Raw genomic sequence first — 25,718 nt, 5'->3', positions numbered from 1 at the left:
AAATGCTTGCTGAAATATCAGACATGTAAGGAGTGTACTCACGTTTGTATAAGTGTTATAATGAAGGCAACACATGATGTGTCTATATTAGCCTACTATCAAAATAACTTAAAAAAATCTTATATAAGTGTTAGAATGAAGGCAACACATGATGTAAGTGTCTATATTAGCCATATTAGCCTACTATCAAAATTACTTCAAAAGTCTTTTATAAGTGTTATAATGAAGGCAACACATGATGTAAGTGTCTATATTAGCTAAAATAGCCTACTATCAAAAGGACTTTAAAAGTCTAATATAAGTGTCATAATGAAGGCAACACATGATGTAAGTGTCTATATTAGCCTACTATCAAAATGACTTTAAAAGTCTGATATAAGTGTTATAATGAAGGCAACACATGATGTAAGTGTCTATATTAGCCTACTATCAAAATGACTTTAAAAGTCTTATATAAGTGTTATAATGAAGACAACACATGATGTAAGTGTCTATATTAGCCTACTATCAAAATGACTTTAAAAGTCTGATATAAGTGTTATAATGAAGGCAACACATGATGTAAGTGTCTATATTAGCCTACTATCAAAATGACTTTAAAAGTCTTATATAAGTGTTATAATGAAGGCAACACATAATGTAAGTGTCTATATTAGCCTACTATCAAAATGACTTTAAAAGTCAGATATAAATGTGACGCAAAATCTTTGTTGACAGCAATGCTACCTTTAATTTTTATTCAACACATTTTTTGCAACTTTGGAAATCTTTCGAAAAGCGGAGGCTTTTAACAGGATGAGGTAACTTCTGGAAATTACCGGCTCAGATTAGAGTGTCAAAGTTAAAGGAAACGGCACCTGGGTAACGTTTGCTGTGGTCTGGAACAACTTTTTTTTTTAATAAATCAAGATTAGATCAGATTAATTGCAGTTTATTTTGAGTTCATGTTTGTATGATTCATTTTGTTGCCAAAACTAATACTATTGACTTTATAATAAATTTGTTGCTGTAGCTCAGGGGTCGGCAACCCAAAATGTTGAAAGAGCCATATTGGACCAAAAATACCCCTCCAAAAAAAGTCTTATATAAGTGTTATAATGAAGGCAACATATGATGTAAGTGTCTATATTAGCAATATCAGCCTACTATCAAAATGACTTTAAAAGTCTTATATAAGTGTTATAATGAAGGCAACATATGATGTAAGTGTCTATATTAGCAATATCAGCCTACTATCAAAATGACTTTAAAAGTCTTATATAAGTGGCAACACATGATGTAAGTGTCTATATTAGCTATATTAGCCTACTATCAAAATGACTTTAAAAGTCTTATAAGTATTATAATGAAGGCAACACATGATGTAAGTGTCTATATTAGCTATAATAGCCTACTATCAAAATGACTTTAAAAGTCTTATATAGAGTAAGTGTTATAATGAAGACAACACATGATGTAAGTGTCTTTATTAGCTATATTAGCCTACTATCAAAATGACTTTAAAAGTCTTATAAGTATTATAATGAAGGCAACACATGATGTAAGTGTCTATATTAGCTATATTAGCCTACTATCAAAATGACCTAAAATGTCTTATATAAGTGTTATAATGAAGGCAACACATGACGTAAGTGTCTATATTAGCCTACTATCAAAATGACCTAAAAAATCTTATATAAGTGTTATAATGAAGGCAACACATGATGTAAGTGTCTATATTAGCTATGATAGCCTACTATCAAAATTACTTTAAAAGTCTGATATAAATGTTATAATGAAGGCAACACGTCATGTAAGTGTTTATATTAGCTATATTAGCTTACTATCAAAGGCTGACGCAAATCTTCATTGACAGAAATGTTGTATTTTAAGTTTTAATCTACACATTTTTGCAACATTGGAAACCATTAGTAAAATTGAAGCTTCTCTGAGGGTGAGATAAGTTCTGGGACTTACTGGCTTAGAATGGCCGAAGGTGTAGATGTGTGTGTCCAAGTCTAAAGAAACAACAGGCTGTCTTCTTCAATGGATTTATTACAATCTTTGTAAGCTGGGTAAAGTTTGCTGTGGTCTGGAACAACATGGCACACAAACCACTATCAGACATTCATGTTATGATCCGCTGCCCGGATCATATTATGTTCAGGTTTTGAGACATTTTTGCATTATGTTCTGTTAGTGTTTGACTTCTTTAGTTACTGGTTGTACTTCCTTGTTTATTTTGTCACCATGGTTACGCATTAGTTTCACCTGCCGCTTGTTCCAGACGCACACCTGTTTTCTTATTGCTGTCTTTATTTAAGCCTGCCCTTTCCGTTCATTCAGCCTGGCTTCGTAGTTTGTGTTCGCACAACAATGACGACGTTGGTTACCAAGCTCTGCTTATGCTAGCTTCCATGCTACGCCCTTTTGATCTTCTAGCTCCCACGCTAGCTCTTTTGTTTTGCTTTTTAAGCTTTGTGCAAGTTTTTCTTTTTCGTAGTCTGATTTATTGTTAAATAAATCATTTGTTCTTATCTTCACGCTGTGTTCGAAGCCCGACTGCATCCTTGGGAAAACGACTCGCAAACGTTACAATTCTGTCATGAGACATACAAATATAGCTTATATATACAGAAAACATAAGTAAAGGAAAGTAAATGAGCTCAAATATAGCTACAAACGAGGCATAATGATGCAATATGTACATGCAGCTAGCCAAAATAGCATGTTAGCATGGATTAGCTTGCGGAGATATATTGACCAAATATGCCTGATAACCACTACAGCAAATCAATAAAATCAACAAAGCTCACCTTTGTGCGTTCACGCACAGCATAAAACATTTGGTGGACAAAATGAGACGAAGGAGTGCCATAAAACATGTCTTGTACATGTAAACAAACTATGATGAGTTCAAGGATCGTCGAAATTAGTAGGATAAAACGGCGCTGGCCAAATACTCTCATCAGTGAAGCATGTTAGCATGGATTAGCTTGCGGAGATATATTGACCAAATATGCCTGATAACCACTACACCAAATCAATAAAATCAACAAAGCTCACCTTTGTGCGTTCACGCACAGCATAAAACGTTTGGTGGACAAAATGAGACAAAGGAGTGGCATAAAACATGTCTTGTACATGCAAACAAACTACGATGAGTTCAAGGATCGTCAAATTTAGTAGGATAAAACGGCGCTGGCCAAATACTCTCATCAGTGAAGCATGTTAGCATGGATTAGCTTGCGGAGATATATTGACCAAATATGCCTGATAACCACTACAGCAAATCAATAAAATCAACAAAGCTCATCTTTGTGCGTTCATGCACAGCATAAAACGTTTGGTGGACAAAATGAGACAAAGGAGTGGCATAAAACATGTCTTGTACATGTAAACAAACTACGATGAGTTCAAGGATCGTCGAAATAAGTAGGATAAAACGGCGCCGGCCAAATACTCTCATCAGTGAAGCATGTTAGCATGGATTAGCTTGCGGAGATATATTCACCAAATATGCCTGATAACCACTACAGCAAATCAATAAAATCAACAAAGCTCACCTTTGTGCACAGCATAAAACGTTTGGTGGACAAAATGAGACAAAGGAGTGGCATAAAACATGTCTTGTACATGTAAACAAACTACGATGAGTTCAAGTATACAAACAGTGAGATTTCTGACAGTTAGGAAGGTTTGTGTCATGTTTGTTCAGGTCCAGGGAGCCACCAGGGCAGCGCTAAACGGTTCTAGAGCCGCGGGTTGCTGACCCCCGGTCTAATAGCACACTTCATAATCATTTTTTATTGTTTACTGCTTAGAATGTAAATAGTATGATCCCAGCATGTGCAGGTGACCTGCCATTTATTAACAAAATGCTAGCTGTACGTTTCAAGGTTCTCGTGACACGGGGAACTTGTTTTGGCTCACTGATGGTGTTTTTAATCATTTCCTGCTATCTGGGTTCGGGTGTGTGGGCATTCACGTCCCAACATGGTTACTCACGTACAAAAATAGCTGGCTAATTGACATCATTACGGAGATAAGCTGTGACATTCTTCCTGGAGGAACTGAATTAAACAGAAAATCCCCCAAATCTCCAGTTGTTTATGATATCTGCCACCATGAACACACGTGATGATAGGCGAAGACATTTTCGCAGAAAATTGTTCAATCTCCATACAAATGACATTTGTAAAGTTACAAGTGACTTAAAGTTAGAATACACGGAAGATAATACAAATAATAACAGAAGAAATGAACAAATTTAAAAGATGGTTTGACCAAAACGGACTATCTTTGAATTTTAGTAGAGGAGAAAGTCAAACACGAATGCAAATGTGTTACAAAAAAAGATCATATACAAACCCCGTTTCCATATGAGTTGGGAAATGGTGTTAGATGTAAATATAAACAGAATCCAATTATTTGCAAATCCTTTTCAACCCATATTCAGTTGAACATCGGTAGGTATTTTTATTTCGGCAATCTTCACATAAAACAAAGAACAACAACAAGAAAAGAAAAAAAAAACACTCATTTGAGCAATGTTTGAGCCGAAAGGGTGTAGGTTGAAGCAACGCTTATATAAACCTACCCCATCACAACAAGAACAAGGTTCAAAATATATAAAATCTTAAACATGGTTCACTTATATTACTCTTTTTTTTAAACAATATATAAGCAACATATATGTAGCACACGTCTCATATACACAGTTTAACATTTAAATCCAACATATACATTTGTACACTTATATATATATATATATATATATATACACAATTTATTTAAATTCCATATAAAGTGGTAATATATACATTTTAATATAACCTATATGTATAATTATGAAATCATAAATTGTATTTATATACATATTATATATTATTGTCTTTCTAAAACAATGTTTGCTCTTCTTTCTTATATTTACTAATGATAAATGCTACAAAGACAAGATATTTGATGTTCAAACTCATAAACTTAATTTTTTTTTTTTTTCAAATAACAATTAACTTAGAATTTCATGGCTGCAACACGTGCCAAAGTAGTTGGGAAAGGGCATGTTCACCACTGTGTTACATCACCTTTTCTTTTAACAACACTCAATAAACGTTTGGGAACTGAGGAAACTAATCGTTGAAGCTTGGAAAGTGGAATTCTTTCCCATTCTTGTTTTATGTAGAGCTTCAGTCGTTCACCAGTCCGGGGTCTTATTTTAGGCTTCATAATGCGCCACACATTTTCGATGGGAGACATGTCTGGACGAAGCCACGCTGTTGTAACACGTGCTGAATGTGGCTTGGCATTGTCTGGCTGAAATAAGAAAGAAACCGTGCTTAGATGGCAGCATATGTTGTTCCAAAACCTGTATGTACCTTTCAGCATTAATGGTGCCTTCACAGATGTGTAAGTTACCCATGCCTTGGGCACTAATACACCCCCATACCATCACAGATGCTGGCTTTTGGACTTTGGGCCTAAAACAACCTGGATGGTTATTTTCGTCTTTGTTCCGGAGGACACCACGTCCACAGTTTCCAAATATAATTTGAGATGTGGACTCGTGAAACCACAGAACACTTTTTCACTTTCCATCAGTCCATCTTAGATGATCTCGGGCCCAGAGAAGCCGGCGGCGTTTCTGGATGTTGTTGATAAATGGCTTTCGCTTTGCATAGTAGAGCTTTTTAACTTGCACTTACAGATGTAGCGACCAACTGTATTTAGTGAAAGTTGTTTTCTGAAGTGTTCTTGAGCCCATGTGGTGATATCCTTTAGAGATTGATGTCGGTTTTTAATACAGTGCCGTCTGAGGGATGGAAGGTCACGGTCATTCAATGTTGGTTTCCGGCCATGCCGCTTACGTGGAGTGATTTCTCCAGATTCTCTGAACCTTTTGATGATATTATGGATCGTAGATGTTGAAATCCCTAAATTTATTGCAATTGCACTTTGAGAAACGTTGTTCTTAAACTGTTTGACTATTTGCTCACGCAGTTGTGGACAAAGGGGTGTACCTCGCCCCATCCTTTCTTGTGAAAGACTGAGCATTTTTTGGGAAGCTGTTTTTTATACCCAATCATGGCACCCACCTGTTCCCAATTAGCCTGCACACCTGTGGGATGTTCCAAATAAGTGTTTGATGAGCATTCCTCAACTGTATCAGTATTTATTGCATACAAATACTTTATTTATTCAATCACAATTATTGAAATTCAACGATTTGGTGCATTTGCAAAGAGCTAAAATGATGTATAAAGCAAACTATAATCTGCTACCCAAGAATATAAAACAATTCTCAAGAAAAGAGGAGAAATATAACCTTAAAGGAAAATCTCATTTAAAACATTTGTATGCTCGTACAACACTTAAAACCTTTAGTATTTCACTATGTGGAATTCATTTATGTGTGACGTTTGCGTGGCATTATGATGCAGGTTCGTTGCGTGAAGGTAAGAAACAAAAGATTTATTAACAAATATATCAGACCCTAAGCACAAAAGGCAAAACAAAACTACTAGCATGGGAGCTACAGAAGCAAAGGCTTAGCGGGGAAGCTAGTAAGTACAAATATGGAATCAGAGTCGTCGCTGTTGTGCGAAACACAAACTAGGAAGCAAGGCTGAATAAACGGAAAGCAGGCTTAAATAAAGGCAGTAATCAGAAAACACCAGTGCTCGTCAGGAGCAAGAGGCAGGTGAAAAGAATAAGCAACCATGGAAACAAACTGAGAAGTGCACAAACAAACTCAAAAATCTAGACAAAATATGATCCGGGCAGCGAATCGTAACATTATGGAATGAATTAACCAAAGAAATCGAACAAAGCACCAATATGATTCACTTTAAGAGACTCTTCAAACTAAAAGTGTTCACAAAGTACACAGAACAAGAATTATGATGAACCCTTTTTTTATTTAGACAAAAACTATTTATGTATTTAATATTTGTTTGCTTACTGTGGAAATTATCGAAAGAGTTTTGATTACTGCTCCGGTTTTGATTTTACGCGCCTTCAAAGAACCCCTGTGCAAAGTTTCCTAAAAAATTTCATTTTTGCCTCTTTGAGCTGTAATTTCACCATTTATCAACAACATCCAGAAAAGCCGATCTGTAATTTGACCCCCTTAACATGCGTCAAAACTCACCAAATTTTACACACACATCAGGACTGGCAAAAATTGCCATCCAATAAAAAACCTAACCCCAAAAATCAAAATAGCGCTCTAGCGCCCCCTAGGAAAAAACACAGACAAAACTGCCTGTAACTGCTGTTAGGAATGTCGTAGAGACATGAAACAAAAACCTCTATGTAGGTCTGACTTAGACCAGGGCTTGGGTTGCGGGGGCAGCAGCCAAAGGCGGACCCGACCAACGGTGCTTGCAGCTTTAATATTTATGTGTTCACTGTTCTGTTACAAAGAACAAGGAAATTGGATAACATTGCTTTGGAATGAAGAGGGGTAGGATTGAATAAGCTCTTCCTCATCCTTTTTTGGGCGTGCTGTAATGGAACAACTGGCATTGTGTGATGCATGACCTTGCATCGTAGGCATGTTCCAAATAAACCGGAACTGAACCGAGCTGAACTAGAGGGACTACCCTTAAATCACGGCCCATGAGCCAACATAGTGAGCATTGAATGCATGCATGCACAAGGTGGACATATATAATGAATGTGATGGCTCCGCTTGCCAGTCGTCAATGATAGCAGCCACCTTGGAGAGTCGAAATCAACACAAAGACTCAAATTGTGCACCAAGTCTTCCAATATGTGACATCTGTAGAATGGGGTTGGTTTTGTTTATGTCTAAACTTGTCACTTTGCCAACATGGTTTCTTATGGCAGCCCGGTTTGGTAGCAAACTATTCTGAAGACTGTGTTGCTGCCAAATTAGATTAGATTAGATTAGACAAACTTTATTGATCCACAAGGGACTTTGTTCCACACAGTAGCTCAGTTACAAAGGATGGAACATGTAAAGATGGAAAGGATAATGCAGGTATAGAGTAGACTGAAAATGTACCGTAGTAGAAAAATAAAATGTAAAATATATGTAATATTCACATATCATACATACAGTATATAATATACACGGATATACAGGACTGTCTCAGAAAATTAGAATATTGTGATAAAGTCCTTTGTTTTCTGTAATGCAACCAAAAACGCGAGAAATGTCATACACTCTGGATTCATTACACATCAACTGAAATATTGCAAGCCTTTTATTATTGTAATATTGCTGATTATGGCAAACAGCTTAAGAAAACTCAAAAATCCTATCTCAAAAAATTAGAATATTTCCTCAGACCAAGTAAACTCGCCCTGTGGCATTGCTGAGGTGTTATGGATGCACAGGATGCTTCAATAGCGGCCTTTAGCTCATTTGCATTATTGGGCCTGGTGTCTTTCAGCTTCTTCTTCACAATAACCCACAAATTCTCTATGAGGTTCAGGTCTGGGGAGTTTGCAGGCCAATGGAGGACAGTAATGCCATGGTCAGTCCACCAGTTACTGCTGGTTTTGGCAGTGTGGACAGGTGCCAGATCATGCTGGATAATGAAATCATCATCTCCATAGAGCTTTTCAACAGATACAGCTTCAATAGCCGTATTCCCATGGTCAAGCCACTCCTGAACTCTACACAACGGAAGTTCCCTCAGTCAGCAATGGTTTGGGGAGCCATGTCAGCTGCTGGTTTTGGTCCACTGTGTTTCATCAAGCCCAGAGTCTATGCAGCTGTGTACATGCATCCATCTGTTGTAAAGCTCTATGGAGATGATGATTTCATTATCCAGCATGATCTGGCACCTGCCCACAGTGCCAAAACCAGCAGTAGCTGGTGTACTGACCATGGCATTACTGTCCTCCATTGGCCTGCCAACTCTCCTGACCTAAACCCGATAGAGAATTTGTGGGTTATTGTGAAGAAGAAGCTGAAAGACACCAGACCCAATAATGCAAATGAGCTAAAGGCCGCTCTTGAAGCATCCTGGGCATCCATAACACCTCAGCAATGCCACAGGCCGATTGCCTCCATGCCACGCCGCATTGATGCAGTAATCCGTGCAAAAGGATTCCCAACCAAGGACTGAGTGCATTAATTGACATTTTCAAATGTTTGATTTTGTTTTGCTGTTATAAATCTTTTTTTTTTACTTGGTCTGAGGAAATATACAAATTTTTTGAGATAGGATTTTTGAGTTTTCTGAAGCTGTATGCCAGGGGTAGGGAACCTATGGCTCGGGAGCCAGATGTGGCCAGATGGGGCGGTATAGCTCGGTTGGTAGAGTGACCGTGCCAGCAACTTGAGGGTTGCAGGTTCGATTCCCGCTTCCGCCATCCTAGTCACTGCCGTTGTGTCCTTGGGCAAGACACTTTACCCACCTGCTCCCAGTGCCACCCACACTGCTTTAAATGTAACTTAGATATTGGGTTTCACTATGTAAAGCGCTTTGAGTCACTAGAGAAAAGCGCTATATAAATATAATTCACTTCACTTTTGATGACTGCATCTGGCTCTCGGATAAATCTGAGCTGACATCGCTTAACACGATAAATAATGAATAATTCCACTTGTAATCACAGTGTTAAAAATAATGTTCAAAATATAAAACATTCTCATGCATTTTTAAGCCATCCATCCGTTTCTACCGCACCTGTTCAAGAAGTTGCGTTAATGGTAAGAAGTTTTTTATTTATTATTGGTTAGTGTGGGGCTTGCCCTCCTGGGGGTTCTTCAGACCACCAAGCACCGACATGAGAGCCTGTTTCAGGGTTAAAATATTGGGGTTTTTTTCAATAAGTCTCTCAGTTGCTTTCCAGCAATTGTATTTTTCTCTTTTGTTTTCGCTCGTGCTCTGGCTCCAGCCCCAGCCCCATCTCTCCTCCTGGCTGCTGCTTATAACAGAGTGACAGGTGATTAGATAACAAGGCCCAGATGGGCCATCTACGCACCTGTCGCTGATTTAGAGGCCGGTCCTGGCACACCCCAGTTCGCTGCAGACCCGCGGGCCACGCCCCCTCCACAGTTAGCTTCGGAATAACAATGTTATTACAAAGAATAAGAGACTTATTATACTCTGGAAATGTTAAACTTACTTAAAAATGCATGCGTTTAGTTGTGTTCAGTGTTAAAAAAAATATTATATGGCTCTTACGAAAATACATTTTAAAATATTTGGCTTTTTGGCTCTCTCAGCCAAAAAGGTTCCCGACCCCTGTTGTATGCCATAATCAGCAATATTAAAATAATAAAAGGCTTGCAATATTTCAGTTGATGTAGAATGAATCCAGAATGTATGACATTTTCATGTTTTTAGTTGCATTACAGAAAATAAAGGACTTTATCACAATATTGTAATTTTCTGAGACAGTCCTGTATTATATTATTATGTTATATTATATTTTTATATAATATATACAATATATAACTGTGAACAGCTTTCTGCCGCCATGGTGTGGGTTGCATGGACCATCAATGAAAGACATCGCTGAGCAGGCTTGACTCTGGTTTATTGTTTCAATAAAACATTCGGGGTCCCAGTCAGTCGCGCCGATTTCCAGCGCTTCCTCCTCGGTTCGGCTGGCCTTTCGGTCGCCGGTGACTCCGTCTTCCTCGGGGTCTCATCTTCCGTCTCGGCTCGTTCGTCTGGTGGTTCTCCTCCTTCTTCTGCCCCGATCGCTCCTCCTTCTCCCCTTTTATACAGCAGGAGGAGATGCACAGATTGAGAGCAGGTGTGTGAATTACGCACCTGTCTCTGATCGCTGCAGCGGCGCTCCAAGCCCGCCCCGCCTCTCCGTTCCGCTGCATACTCCGCCTCCTGGCCGCCATCTTGGGTAGGACCATGATTTGTCCTCTCCCGCTGGCGGCCCGTCGGCTCCGTCTCTCCACAATAACAAATCCCAATTAAAGCTGCAAGCAGCGTTGGTCGGGTCCGCCTTTGCCCGCTGCCAAGCCCTGGTCTAAGTCAGACCTACATAGAGGTCTTGGTTTCATGTCTCTACGACATTCCTAACAGAAGTTACAAGCAGTTTTTTCTGGGTTTTTTCCTAGGGGGCGCTAGAGCGCTATTTTGATTTTTGGGGTTAGGTTTTTTATTGGATGGCAATTTTTGCCAGTCCTGATGTGTGTGTAAAATTTGGTGGGTTTTGACGCATGTTAAGGGGGTGAAATTACAGATCGGCTTTTCTGGATGTTGTTGATAAATGGTGAAATTACAGCTCAAAGAGGCAAAAATTACATTTTTTAGGAAATTTTGCACAGGGGTTCTTTGAAGGAGCGTAAAATCAAAACCGGAGCAGTAATCAAAACTCTTTCGATAACTTCCACAGTAAGCAAACAAATATTAAATACATAAATAGTTTTTGTCTCAATAAAAAAAGGGTTCAAGATGTTCATCATAATTTTGACTTTTGGGGTTTGGTTTTTTATTAGATGGCAATTTTCGCCAGTTTTGATGTGTGTGTAAAATTTGGTGAGTTTTGAAGCATGTTAAGGGGGTCAAATTACAGCTCAAAGAGGCAAAAATGACATTTTTTAGGAAATTTTGCGCAGGGGTTCTTTGAAGGTGCGTAAAATCAAAACCGGAGCAGTAATCAAAACTTTGTTGGATAGTTTTAATCAAAAGGGTTCAATCTCTCTCCTGTGCGAGTTTGAAGCCAAAACGACAAACGCACTCGGAGGAGTTTACGTTTGAAAAAGGTGACGGGTTTTTACAAAACTTTTATTTTGAAGGGGTAATTTTTAACTTCCTGTTGATTTTTGCCAAAGGATGTCAATTATCTAAATGTAGGTCTAAGTAAGACCTACATAGAAGTTTTTGTTTCATGTCTTTCCGGCATTCCCACCGGAAGTTACAAGCAGTTTTGTCTGTGTTTTCTTCCTCGAAGCAGTTTTTTGCTGTGTTGTGATCAAAAATTGCGCAATAGCGCAATTTTGAGTTTTTGTTGTTGTTTTTTTTATTAGATCGTAATTTCTGCCAGTCCTGATGTGTGTGCCAAGTTTGGTGAGTTTTGAAGCATTTTAAGGGGGTCAAATTTCTCGCTCAAAGAGGCAAAAATTGAATTTTTTGCGAAAATTTTGTTTTGAAGGGTTTTTTTCCAACTTCCTGTTGATTTTCGCCCTAGAAGGTAGAATTATGAAATGTAGGTCTAAGTTAGACCTACGTGACAGTTTTTGTTTCATGTCTGTACGACATTCCTAACGGAAGTTACAAGCAGTCTGTTTTTCTTTCCTTCCTAGGGGGCGCTAGCGCGCAATTTAGATTTTTCTGGTTTGGCTGCCTAATAAGTTGGGAAGGCAAGCCAGACCGATGTGTGTGTCAAATTTGGTGAGTTTTGAAGCATGTTAAGGGGGTCAAATTACAACGCATAGGTGCGGAATAATAATAAAACGCACCAGTTTCAATAGGACCCTAAATACCATGTAGAATATTACAGTATATTACAGTTTACATATACAGTTTAGCCGGTATTCTCCCAAACAAGTGCACAACTTAACTCTATCAATGCATATGTTAGAATTACAAAATGTGCCATAATTGACCAAATTCTTAACCATCAAGCAAAACCATATAAGAACACTTGGCCCGTGGGCCAAAGCAGCCCCACGAACGGATTTAAACTGGCTCGAGGCCTACAAGATGAGTTTGCTAAGTATAAAAATGAGTTGCAATTTTTTATTGAAAGAAACTGCGGTTGTTGTTTTTTTGCAATAGCAATTTGAGTGCGACTCGCGTCACACATGACACTCTATAAAGATGAAGTGTCAGCTGACTTTTTAAGCTGCTGCTACTCCAATCCGCACGGGTGCAGGCAATCAGCTGCTCCTGTTGTGACCGGCGGCAGATGGCGGCAGACTGATGCAATGTCGACACGCAATACCTTCTTTCATTGTAAATTACCCACTCAATGGTTAAAATAACGAAACTGTAAGATGCAAAGACTTAAGTCCACATGACCATCATTTTCGTAGTAGTTAGAGTTCCATGCAGCGCTCGCAGTTAAAGTAAGTTGCACACCCTGAACTCCATTGTAAAAATGTGTGTTTCTACATTTGTTGATTGTTCTGTTTTATTTTATGCTTAAAGTCCTACTGAAAGCCACTACTAGCGACCACGCAGTCTGATAGTTTATATATCAATGATAAAATATTAACATTGCAACACATGCCGATACGGCCTTTTTAGTTTACTAAATTGCAATTTTAAATTTCCCGCCAAGTGTCCTTTTGGAAAACGTCGCGGAATGTTGACGTGTACGCGTGACGTCACGGACTGTTAGGAAATATTAGCGCTGCGCACACACACAGCTAAAAGTCGTCTGCTTTAACGGCATAATTCCACAGTATTCTGGACATCTGTGTTAGTGAAACTTTTGCAATTTGGTTCAATTAATAATGGAGAAGTCAAAGTAGAAAGATGGAGTTGGGAAGCTTTAGCCTTTAGCCACACAAACACACGGTGATTCCTTCTTTAAAAAGGTGAAACTTTACTCTGGATCAGAGCGGTCAAGCGAACATGGATCCCGACCAAATGTCAAACAGCAGTTTTTGGTGAGAAAATTGTGGTAAAAAGATCGGAGATCAGCTGAGCTTGTGCCGTCCGTACAACTGCCGTCGACTTCCGTCAGACACTGGCGTCAACACACCTGTGGATGCACCTTTCCGACTATCAGGTACTATTAAACTCACTAAAACACTAGCAACACAATAGAAAGATAAGGGATTTCCCAGAATTATCCTAGTAAATGTGTCTAAAAACATCTGAATCCGTCCCAATGCAATTGGGTTTTTTTTTTAACTTGATTTTTTTTTTTTTTCTAGTTCGTCGCTATCAATATCCTCAAACACAAACCTTTCATCCTCGCTCGAATTAATGGGAAAACTGTCGTTTTCTCGGTCCGAATAGCACTTTCTGTTGGAGGCTCCCATTAAAAACAATGCGAGGACGTGAGGAGCCATCATCTGTGACTTCCGGTAAAGGCAAGGCTTTTCTGTTAGCAACCAAAAGTTGCTAACTTTATCGTGGATGTTCTCTACTAAATCTTTTCAGCAAAAATATGGCAATATCGCAAAATGATCAAGTATGACGAATAGAATGGACCTGCTATCCCCGTTTAAATAAGAAAATCTCATTTCAGTAGGCCTTTAAATCTACAATTTTCACATTGGTTAAGTCTGTGGTTATGGTTCCTTGATGTCAGCTATGGTGTCATTTCGAAAATTGTTTTGCTTATATTATAATCGTAGTATTTGAACGATGATTAATTAATGTGTTGTGGCAGTTGCGGATGTCACCAATGCAGCATTAACAAATAACAAATCCCAATTAAAGCTGCAAGCAGCGTTGGTCGGGTCCGCCTTTGGCCGCTGCCAAGCCCTGGTCTAAGTCAGACCTACATAGAGGTCTTGGTTTCATGTCTCTAAGACATTCCTAACAGAAGTTACAAGCAGTTTTTTCTGGGTTTTTTCCTAGGGGGCGCTAGAGCGCTTTTTGATTTTTGGGGTTAGGTTTTTTATTGGATGGCAATTTTTGCCAGTCCTGATGTGTGTGTAAAATTTGGTGGGTTTTGACGCATGTTAAGGGGGTGAAATTACAGATCGGCTTTTCTGGATGTTGTTGATAAATGGTCAAATTACAGCTCAAAGAGGCAAAAATTACATTTTTTAGGAAACTTTGCACAGGGGTTTTTTGAAGGAGCGTAAAATCAAAACCGGAGCAGTAATCAAAACTCTTTCGATAACTTCCACAGTAAGCAAACAAATATTAAATACATAAATAGTTTTTGTCTCGATAAGAAAAGGGTTCAAGATGTTCATCATAATTTTGACTTTTGGGGTTTGGTTTTTTATTAGATGGCAATTTTCACCAGTCCTGATGTGTGTGTAAAATTTGGTGAGTTTTGAAGCATGTTAAGGGGGTCAAATTACAGCTCAAAGAGGCAAAAATGACATTTTTTAGGAAACTTTGCGCAGGGGTTCTTTGAAGGCGCGTAAAATCAAAACCGCAAAATGATCAAGTATGACAAATAGAATGGACCTGCTAACCCCGTTTAAATAAGAACATCTCATTTCAGTAGTCCTTTAAATCTACAATTTTCACATTGGTTAAGTCTGTGGTTATGGTTCCTTGATGTCAGCTACGGTGTCATTTCGAAAATTGTTTTGCTTATATTATAATCGTAGTATTTGAACGATGATTAATTAATGTGTTGTGGCAGTTGCGGATGTCACCAAAACTCGGTTGCATTTCCCGAGCACGTCTTTAATGGTGACCTGCCAACATGAGAACGATAAACAGGAAGTGCTTGAAGTTTAATGCCTTGGTAAATACAAATGTACTTTTTCATAATGTGTTTGTTCTATTGTGGATCAAAGAAAGACAAACAAAACAATCTGAAGTTGTTTTTATTTTTAAGTTATTATGCCATGATTTTACCAGTCCGGGCAAACGTGGATATAGATTTCCCTGAGCTAAAATGAGTTTGACATTCCTGATAAACAAGAATGACATGTGCTAAAAGTCTCTCTCTCCTTGTCCGATCACTCAGAATGTGATGGAACAGTTCAACCCGGGTCTGAGGAACCTGGTCAACCTGGGCAAGAACTACGAGAAATCTGTAGCCGGTGAGTAAATTGACATTTTAAAATGGTATGCAGTAGAAGAACGACTAAGACATGTATGTATATATGTATAGTGTCTTGATGAATACTGTTGCTATTGTTGTCTTTTACCCAGCAATGGCCTTGGCGGGAAGATTGTATTTTGACGCCGTGGCTAAAATTGGGGAAAATGCAGCAGTTTCTCCCGTGTCCAGAGATTTAGGTAAGTTTCCATGTCCTTTAACGCTCTGTAGTGTGGTGCAAAAACCCAAAAGCAGTGAAGTTGTCACGTCGTGTAAATGGTAAACAAAAACAGAACACAATGATTTGCAAATCCTCTTCAACCTATATTCAGTTGAATAGACTTCAAAGACAAGATACTTAACGTTCAAACTGGTGAACTTTATGTTGCGCAAATGTTAGCTCGGTTGGAATTTGATACTTGCAACATGGTTTTCCCCCAAAAAAAAGCTGGCACAAGTGGCAAAAAAGACGGAGAGAGTTGAGGAATGCTCATCAAACACTTATTTGGAACATCCCACAGGTGAACAGGCTAATTGGGAACAGGTGGGTGCCATGATTGGGTATAAAAGCAGCTTCCATGAAACGCTCAGTCATTCACAAACAAGGATGGAGCGAGGGTCCCCACTTTGTGAACAAATGCGTGAGCAAATTATTCAACAGTTCAAGAACATTTCTCAACGAGTTATTGCAAGGAATTTAGGGATTTCACCATCATTTTATTTCTAGAGACTCCGTACCTACTGTCAAAACTCTAAAGACCGACTGCACGGTTCCTGTCTTCACCATAAAAGACCTGTTTCATCCTGCCTGTGCTAACAAAATAAGAGTCTCAGAAAGCTAGCGTGCACAAGCTAGCAAGCTACGGAGTTTGATGCTAATGTATTTCTCCCCAGCCCTCAGTGACCGCTTTCTCACTTGCATGCCCACCCGCACAGTCACTGACGTCACTCACCTGCTGCCAGACATTAAAGGGCCACACACATATGCTACTCTCATAACATCTCTGCGCTGCTGGTCCGCCTACGCTTGGGATGGTTTCCTGCTGGCTCCGCTGTGAACGGGACTCTCGCTGCTGTGTCTTGGATCCTCTTTGGACTGGACTCTCGCGACTGTGTTGTATCCATTGTGGATTGAACTTTCACAGTATCCTGTTAGATCCGCTCGACATCCATTGCTTTCCTCCTCTCCAAGGTTCTCATAGTCATCATTGTCACCGACGTCCCACTGGGTGTGAGTTTTCCTTGCCCTTATGTGGGCCTACCGAGGATGTCGTGGTGGTTTGTGCAGCCCTTTGAGACACTAGTGATTTAGGGCTATATAAGTAAACATTGATTGATTGATTGATTGAAAAAGGAGTATGGAAGCTGGATGAATTAGATGCCAAATCCAACCACTTTCATGTGGTATTGTACAGAAAGGAGGACTTTTTTTCTCCTCCATTTGAAAATGTGGGCGTTATCATCATTACTGTCTGATTCCAATCAATGCAAGTCATCAGAATCAGGTAATACACCAACTTATATTCTTGTCTTCATGAAAGAAAGGAATCTATGTGTGTTAAACATGCTTGTATTATCTTTAAACACCATTAACTTGTTAACAAAAATGTATCTTTCATAAATAAATAAATATAAATGATAAATAGGAATGAGGTAGATCTCCTCGACTTGGTCAATTGAAAAGTAGCTCGCCTGCAGAAAAAGTGTGGGCACCCCTGTCCTAGGGAGATTTCTGGGAGACCCCCCCCCCCCGGAAAAATGGGGGGGGGGGGTCGGCAAGCATGCAGCTGAGCCACATCAGAGTGATCCATGCGGCACCGGGTCCGCGGGTTGCCGACCCCTGGTCTAATAGAACCACCATGCTTTGTTCGGCCAACTCCCCGGTCTGAAGGCGGTCTGGTGTTGTGCTAATTCATCATCGCCAGTGGAACACTTTGATTTAACCACTGTATGTTTCTCAGCTCCCCTGCCGACAAGAGGAAAAGTGCTAATTAAATTGAGCGGCACACACAATGGGAGGAGGCAGCGGGAGTGGTTGGTGTTGTAGCAAGCACACCTGCAGGGAGGCATCACCTACAGCAGGGGTGGGGAACCTATGGCTCGCGAGCCAGATGTGGCTCTTTTGATGACTGCATCTGGCTCTCGGATAAATCTGAGCTGACATTGCTTAACACGATAAGTAATGAATAATTTTCGCAAAATATGCCTTTTTTGCCTCTTTGAACTGAAATTTGACCCCCTTAAAATGCTTCAAAGTGCAAGTTAAAGCTATACAATGCCAAGTGAAAGCCATTTATCAACAACATCCAGAAACGCAAATCTGTAATTTGACCCCCTTAACATGCTTCAAAACTCACCAAATTTTACACACACATCAGGACTGGTGAAAATTGCCATCCAATAAAAAAAACCAAACCCCAAAAATGAAAATTGTGCTCTAGCGCCCCCTAGGAAAATAAACTGATAAAACTGCTTGTAAATTCTGTTAGGAATGTCGTAGAGTGATGAAACAAAAACTTCTATGTAGGTCTGACTAAGATCGGGACTCGGGACACGGCGGCGGCCAACGGCGGACCCGACCAACGCTGCTTGCAGCTTTAATTCCACTTGTAATCACAGTGTTAAAAATAACGTTCAAAATATAAAACATTCTCATGCATTTTTAATCCAATCATCCATTTTCTACCGCACCTGTTCAAGAAGTTGCGTTAAAGGTAATGAGTTATCCATCCATCCATCCATCATCTTCCGCTTATCCGAGGTCGGGTCGCGGGGGCAGCAGCCTAAGCAGGGAAGCCCAGACTTCCCTCTCCCCAGCCACTTCGTCTAGTTCTTCCCGGGGGATCCCGAGGCGTTCCCAGGCCAGCCGGGAGACATAGTCTTCCCAACGTGTCCTGGGTCTTCCCCGTGGCCTCCTACCGGCTGGACGTGCCCTAAACACCTCCCTAGGGAGGCGTTCGGGTGGCATCCTGACCAGATGCCCGAACCACCTCATCTGGCTCCTCTCCATGTGGAGGAGCAGCGGCTTTACTTTGAGTTCCTCCCGGATGGCAGAGCTTCTCACCCTATCTCTAAGGGAGAGACCTGGAAACTCAATCAATCAATCAATGTTTATTTATATAGCCCCAAATCACAAATGTCTCAAAGGACTGCACAAATCATTACGACTACAACATCCTCGGAAGAACCCACAAAAGGGCAAGGAAAACTCACACCCAGTGGGCAGGGAGAATTCACATCCAGTGGGACGCCAGTGACAATGCTGACTATGAGAAACCTTGGAGAGGACCTCAGATGTGGGTAACCCCCCCCCCCCCCCCCCTCTAGGGGACCGAAAGCAATGGATGTCGAGCGGGTCTAACATGATACTGTGAAAGTTCAATCCATAGTGGCTCCAAGTCAGCAGCGAGAGTCCCATTTGGGCCGCTTGTACCCGTGATCTTATCCTTTCGGTCATGACCCAAAGCTCAGGACCATAGGTGAGGATGGGAACGTAGATCGACCGGTAAATTGAGAGCTTTGCCTTCCGGCTCAGCTCCTTCTTCACCACAACGGATCGGTACAACGTCCGCATTACTGAAGACGCCGCACCGATCCGCCTGTCGATCTCACGATCCACTCTTCCCTCACTCGTGAACAAGACTCCTAGGTACTTGAACTCCTCCACTTGGGGCAGGGTCTCCTCCCCAACCCGGAGATGGCACTCCACCCTTTTCCGGGCGAGAACCATGGACTCGGACTTGGAGGTGCTGATTCTCATTCCGGTCGCTTCACACTCGGCTGCGAACCGATCCAGTGAGAGCTGAAGATCCCGGTCAGATGAAGCCATCAGGACCACATCATCTGCAAAAAGCAGAGACCTAATCCTGCGGTCACCAAACCGGAACCCCTCAACGCCTTGACTGCGCCTAGAAATTCTGTCCACAAAAGTTATGAACAGAATCGGTGACAAAGGACAGCCTTGGCGGAGTCCAACCCTCACTGGAAATGTGTCCGACTTACTGCCGGCAATGCGGACCAAGCTCTGGCACTGATCGTACAGGGAGCGGACCGCCACAATAAGAGTTATTTATTTATTATTGGTTAATGTGGGGCTTGCCCTCCTGGGGGTTCTTCAGACCACCAAGCACCGACACGAGAGCCTGTTTCAGGGTTACAATATTGTTTTATTTTTCAATTAGTCTCTCAGTTGCTTTCCAGCAATTGTCTTTTTCTCTTTCGTTCTCGCTCGCGCTCTGGCTCCAGCCCCAACCCCGTCTCTCCTCCTGGCTGCTGCTTATAACAGAGCGACAGGTGATTAGATAACAAGGCCCAGGTGGGCCGTCTACGCACCTGTCGCTGATTTCAAGGCCGATCCTGGCAACACCCCGCTTCGCTGCAGGCCCGCAGGCCACGCCCCCTCCACAGTTAGCTTCAGAATAACAATGTTATTACAAAGAATAAGAGACCTATTAGACTCTAGCGATGTTGGTCTTACTTAAAAATGCACGCGTTTAGTTGTGTTCAGTGGTAAAAAAATATTATATGGCTCTTAAGTAAATACATTCTAAAATATTTGGCTTCTTGGCTCTCTCAGCCAAAAAGTTCCCGACCCCTGACCTATAGAATGAATCAGTCGCCGCTTTTAAAAGGTGTTTGTACATGTTTTTTATCTGAAAGGAGACATATTATGCAATTATTTTCACCGATTAGGGCAGGACCTGTTCACGCGGGAACACTTGTTGAACAGTCACTGGGTTGAAAAACAATCACTTCAACACACCCGCGCGATCTGTAAATACATGTGGTGGTCAAAAGTTGACATACACTTGTAAATAAAACATGTCATGGCTGTCAATCATTTCTATAACTCTTGTTTTTTGTGATAGAGTGATTGGAGCACATACTTGTTGGTCACAAAAAAACATTCGTGAAGTTTGGTTCTTTTAGGAATTTATTATGGGTTAACTGAAAATCTGAGCTGGGTCAAAAGTATAGATTTGCTTACATGTCACTTGGCAAGTTTCACTGCAATAAGACACTTTTGGTAGCCATCCACAAGCTTCTGGTTGAATATTTGACCACTCCTCTTGACAAAATTGGCGCAGTTCAGTTAAATGTGTTGGTTTTCTGACATGGACTTGTTTCTTCAGCATTGTCCACACGTTTAAGTCAGGACTTTGGTAAGACCATTCTAAAACTTTATTCTGGCCTGTTTGAGCCTTTTTTTTTTTTTCACCACTTTTGACGTGTGTTTGGGGTCATTGTCCTGTTGGAACACCCAACTGCGCCCAAGACCCAACTTCCGGGCTGATGGTTTTATGTTGTCCTGAAGAATTTGGAGGTAATCCTCCTTTTTCATTTTCCCATTTACTCTCTGTCCCTATAATAAGGTGCTTTGGTAGCCATCCACAAGCTTCTGGTTGAATTTTTGACCACTCCTCTTAACAAAATTGACGCAGTTCAGCTAAATGTGTTGGTTTTCTGACATGGACTTGTTTCTTCAGCATTGTCCACAAGTTATCAATGGGGTTTAAGTCAGGACATTGGGAAGGTCTTCTAAAACCTTAATTCTAGCCTGATTTAGCCATTCCTTTACCACGTTTGACATGTGTTTGGGGTCATTGTCCTGTTGGAACACCCAACTGCGCCCAAGAACCAAACTCCGGGCTGATGATTTTAGGTTGTCCTGAAGAATTTGGAGGTAATCTTCCTTTTTCATTGTCCCATTTATGTTCTGTCCCTTGGCAAGTTTCACTATAATAAGGTGCTTTGGTAGCCATCCACAAGCTTCTGGGGGAATTTTGGACCACTCCTCTTGACAAAATTGGTGCAGTTCAGCTACAGTAAATGTGTTGGTTTTCTGACATGGACTTGTTTCTTCAGCATTGTCCACACGTTTAAGTCAGAACTTTGGTAAGACCATTCTAAAACTTTAATTCTAGCCTGTTTTAGCCATTTTTTTTTTACCACTTTTGAGGTGTGTTTGGGGTCATTGTCCTGTTGGAACACCCAACTGCGCCCAAGACCCAAACTCCGGGCTGATGGTTTTATGTTGTCCTGAAGAATTTGGAGGTAATCCTCCTTTTTCATTGTCCCATTTACTCTCTGTTCCTATAATAAGGTGCTTTGGTAGCCATCCACGAGCTTCTGGTTGAATTTTGGACCACTCCTCTTGACAAAATTGGCGCAGTTCAGCTAAATGTGTTGGTTTTCATACATGGACTTGTTTCTTCAGCATTGTCCACACGTTTAAGTCAGGACTTTGGTAAGACCATTCTAAAATTTTAATTCTAGCCTGTTCTAGCCATTTTATTTTTACGACTTTTCACGTGTTTGGGGTCATTGTCCTGTTGGAACACCCAACTGCGCCCAAGACCCAAACTCCGGGCTGATGGTTTATGTTGTCCTGAAGAATTTGGTGGTAATCCTCCTTTTTCATTGTCCCATTTACTCTCTGTCCCTTGGCAAGTTTCCCGACAATAAGGCGCTTTTGGTAGCCATCCACAAGCTTCTGCTTGAATATTTGACCACTCCTCTTGACAAAATTGGCGCAGTTCAGCTAAATGTGTTGGTTTTCTGACATGGACTTGTTTCTTCAGCATTGTCCACACGTTTAAGTCAGGACATTGGTAAGACCATTCTAAAATTTTAATTCTAGCCTGTTCTAGCCATTTTATTATTACCACGTTTGACATGTGTTTGGGGTCATTGTCCTGTTGGAACACCCAACTGCGCCCAAGACCCAAACTCCGGGCTGATGGTTTTATGTTGTCCTGAAGAATTTGGAGGTGATCCTCCTTTTTCATTGTCCCATTTACTCTCTGTCCCTATAATAAGGTGCTTTGGTAGCCATCCACAAGCTTCTGGTTGAATTTTGGACCACTCCTCTTGACAAAATTGGCGCAGTTCAGCTAAATGTGTTGGTGTTCTGACATGGACTTGTTTCTTCAGCATTGTCCAGACGTTTCAGTCAGAACTTTGGTAAGGCCATTCTAAAACTTTAATTCTAGCCTGTTTTAGCCATTTTTTTTTTTACCACTTTTGACGTGTGTTTGGGGTCATTGTCCTGTTGGAACACCCAACTGCGCCCAAGACCCAAACTCCGGGCTGATGGTTTTATGTTGTCCTGAAGAATTTGGAGGTGATCCTCCTTTTTCATTGTCCCATTTACTCTCTGTCCCTATAATAAGGTGCTTTGGTAGCCATCCACAAGCTTCTGGGGGAATTTTGGACCACTCCTCTTGACAAAATTGGTGCAGTTCAGCTAAATGTGTTGGTTTTCAGACATGGACTTGTTTCTTCAGCATTGTCCACACGTTTAAGTCAGGACTTTGGTAAGACCATTCTAAAATTTTAATTCTAGCCTGTTCTAGCCATTTTATTTTTACCACTTTTGACGTGTGTTTGGGGTCATTGTCCTGTTGGAACACCCAACTGAGCCCAAGACCCAAACTCCAGGCTGATGGTTTTATGTTGTCCTGAAGAATTTGGAGGTAATCCTCCTTTTTCATTGTCCCATTTACTCTCTGTCCTTTGGCAAGTTTCCCTATAATAAGGTGCTTTGGTAGCCATCCACAAGCTTCTGGTTGAATTTCGGACCACTCCTCTTGACAAAATTGGCGAAGTTCAGCTAAATGTGTTGGTTTTCATACATGGACTTGTTTCTTCAGCATTGTCCAGACGTTTCAGTCAGGACTTTGGTAAGACCATTCTAAAATTTTAATTCTAGCCTGTTCTAGCCATTTTATTTTTACCACTTTTGACGTGTGTTTGGGGTCATTGTCCTGTTGGAACACCCAACTGCGCCCAAGACCCAACCTCAAGATTGTCTTGAAGAATTTGGAGGAAATCCTCCTTTTTCATTGTCCCATTTACTCTCTGTCCCTATAATAAGGTGCTTTGGTAGCCATCCACAAGCTTCTGGTTGAATTTTGGACCACTCCTCTTGACAAAATTGGTGCAGTTCAGCTAAATGTGTTTTCTGACATAGACTTGTTTCTTCAGCATTGTCCACATCTTTAGGTCAGGACTTTGGTAAGACCATTCTAAAACCTTAATTCTAGCCTGTTTTAGCCATTTTATTTTTACCACTTTTCACGTGTCTGGGGTCATTGTCCTGTTGGAACACCCAACTGCGCCCAAGACCCAAACTCCAGGCTGATGGTTTTATGTTGTCCTGAAGAATTTGGAGGTAATCCTCCTTTTTCAATGTCCCATTTATTCTCTGTCCCTATAATAAGGTGCTTTGGTAGCCATCCACAAGCTTCTGGTTGAATTTCGGACCACTCCTCTTGACAAAATTGGTGCAGTTCAGCTAAATGTGTTGGTGTTCTGACATGGACTTGTTTCTTCAGCATTGTCCACATGTTCTCCATGGGGTTTAAGTCAGGACAATGGGAAGGTCTTCTAAAACCTTAATTCTAGCCTGTTTTAGCCATTCCTTTACCACGTTTGAAATGTGTTTGGGGTCATTGTCCTGTTGGAACACCCAACTGCGCCCAAGACCCAACTTCCGGGCTGATGGTTTTATGTTGTCCTGAAGAATTTGGAGGTAATCCTCCTTTTTCATTGTCCCATTTACTCTCTGTCCCTTGGCAAGTTTCCCGACAATAAGGCGCTTTTGGTAGCCGTCAACAAGCTTCTTGTTGAATTTTGGACCACTCCTCTTGACAAAATTGGCGCAGTTCAGCTAAATGTGTTGGTTTTCATACATGGACTTGTTTCTTCAGCATTGTCCACACGTTTAAGTCAGGACTTTGGTAAGACCATTCTAAAACTTTAATTCTAGCCTGTTTCAGCAATTTTTTTCTTTTACCACGTTTGACATGTGTTTGGGGTCATTGTCCTGTTGGAACACCCAACTGTGCCCAAGACCCAACCTCCAGATTGTCTTGAAGAATTTGGAGGTAATCCTCCTTTTTCATTGTCCCATTTACTCTCTGTCCCTATAATAAGGTGCTTTGGTAGCCATCCACAAGCTTCTGGTAAAATTTTGGACCACTCCTCTTAACAAAATTGGTGCAGTTCAGCTACAGTAAATGTGTTGGTTTTCTGACATGGACTTGTTTCTTCAGCATTGTCCACACGTTTAAGTCAGAACTTTGGTAAGACCATTCTAAAACTTTAATTCTAGCCTGTTTTAGCCATTTTTTTTTTACCACTTTTGAGGTGTGTTTGGGGTCATTGTCCTGTTGGAACACCCAACTGCGCCCAAGACCCAAACTCCGGGCTGATGGTTTTATGTTGTCCTGAAGAATTTGGAGGTAATCCTCCTTTTTCATTGTCCCATTTACTCTCTGTTCCTATAATAAGGTGCTTTGGTAGCCATCCACGAGCTTCTGGTTGAATTTTGGACCACTCCTCTTGACAAAATTGGCGCACTTCAGCTAAATGTGTTGGTTTTCTGACATGGACTTGTTTCTTCAGCATTGTCCACATGTTTTCAATGAGATTTAAGTCAGGACATTGGGAAGGTCTTCTAAAACCTTAATTCTAGCCTGGTTTAGCCATTCCTTTACCACTTTTGACGTGTGTTTGGGGTCATTGTCCTGTTGGAACACCCAACTGCGCCCAAGACCCAAACTCCGGGCTGATGATTTTATGTTGTCCTGAAGAATTTGGAGGTAATCCTCCTTTTTCATTGTCCCATTTACTCTCTGTCCCTTGACAAGTTTCACTGCAATAAGGCGCTTTGGCAGCCATCCACAAGCTTCTGGTTGAATTTCGGACCACTCCTCTTGACAAAATTGGCGCAGTTCAGCTAAATGTGTTGGTTTTCATACATGGACTTGTTTCTTCAGCATTGTCCAGACGTTTAAGTCAGGACTTTGGTAAGACCATTCTAAAATTTTAATTCTAGCCTGTTTTAGCCATTTTATTTTTACCACTTTTTACGTGTGTTTGGGGTCATTGTCCTGTTGGAACACCCAACTGCGCCCAAGACCCAACCTCCAGATTGTCTTGAAGAATTTGGAGGTAATCCTCCTTTTTCATTGTCCCATTTACTCTCTGTCCCTATAATAAGGTGCTTTGGTAGCCATCCACAAGCTTCTGGTTGAATTTTTGACCACTCCTCTTGCCAAAATTGGCGCAGTTCAGCTAAATGTGTTGGTTTTCATACATGG

At 40.8% G+C, this 25,718-nt stretch overlaps 1 protein-coding gene across 3 annotated transcripts in view; it reads left to right on the top strand.

The window, feature by feature from the left end:
- Nucleotides 1–25,718, top strand: part of LOC133541618 (brain-specific angiogenesis inhibitor 1-associated protein 2-like protein 1) — a 169,582-nt gene that overhangs the window by 2,354 nt on the left and 141,510 nt on the right. For all 3 annotated transcript variants that reach the window (XM_061885114.1, XM_061885115.1, XM_061885113.1), the window contains exons 2-3: nucleotides 15,538–15,613; nucleotides 15,726–15,812. In XM_061885114.1, coding sequence (XP_061741098.1) covers nucleotides 15,538–15,613; nucleotides 15,726–15,812 — 163 coding nt within the window. The remainder of the gene's footprint in view (nucleotides 1–15,537; nucleotides 15,614–15,725; nucleotides 15,813–25,718) is intronic.

Source organism: Nerophis ophidion, linkage group LG23, assembly GCF_033978795.1.
Source record: "Nerophis ophidion isolate RoL-2023_Sa linkage group LG23, RoL_Noph_v1.0, whole genome shotgun sequence".
In the NCBI taxonomy this organism is placed as follows: domain Eukaryota; kingdom Metazoa; phylum Chordata; class Actinopteri; order Syngnathiformes; family Syngnathidae; genus Nerophis; species Nerophis ophidion.
The sequence above is the reverse complement of the archived record's forward strand: the minus strand, read 5'-3'. Positions and strand labels throughout refer to the sequence as shown.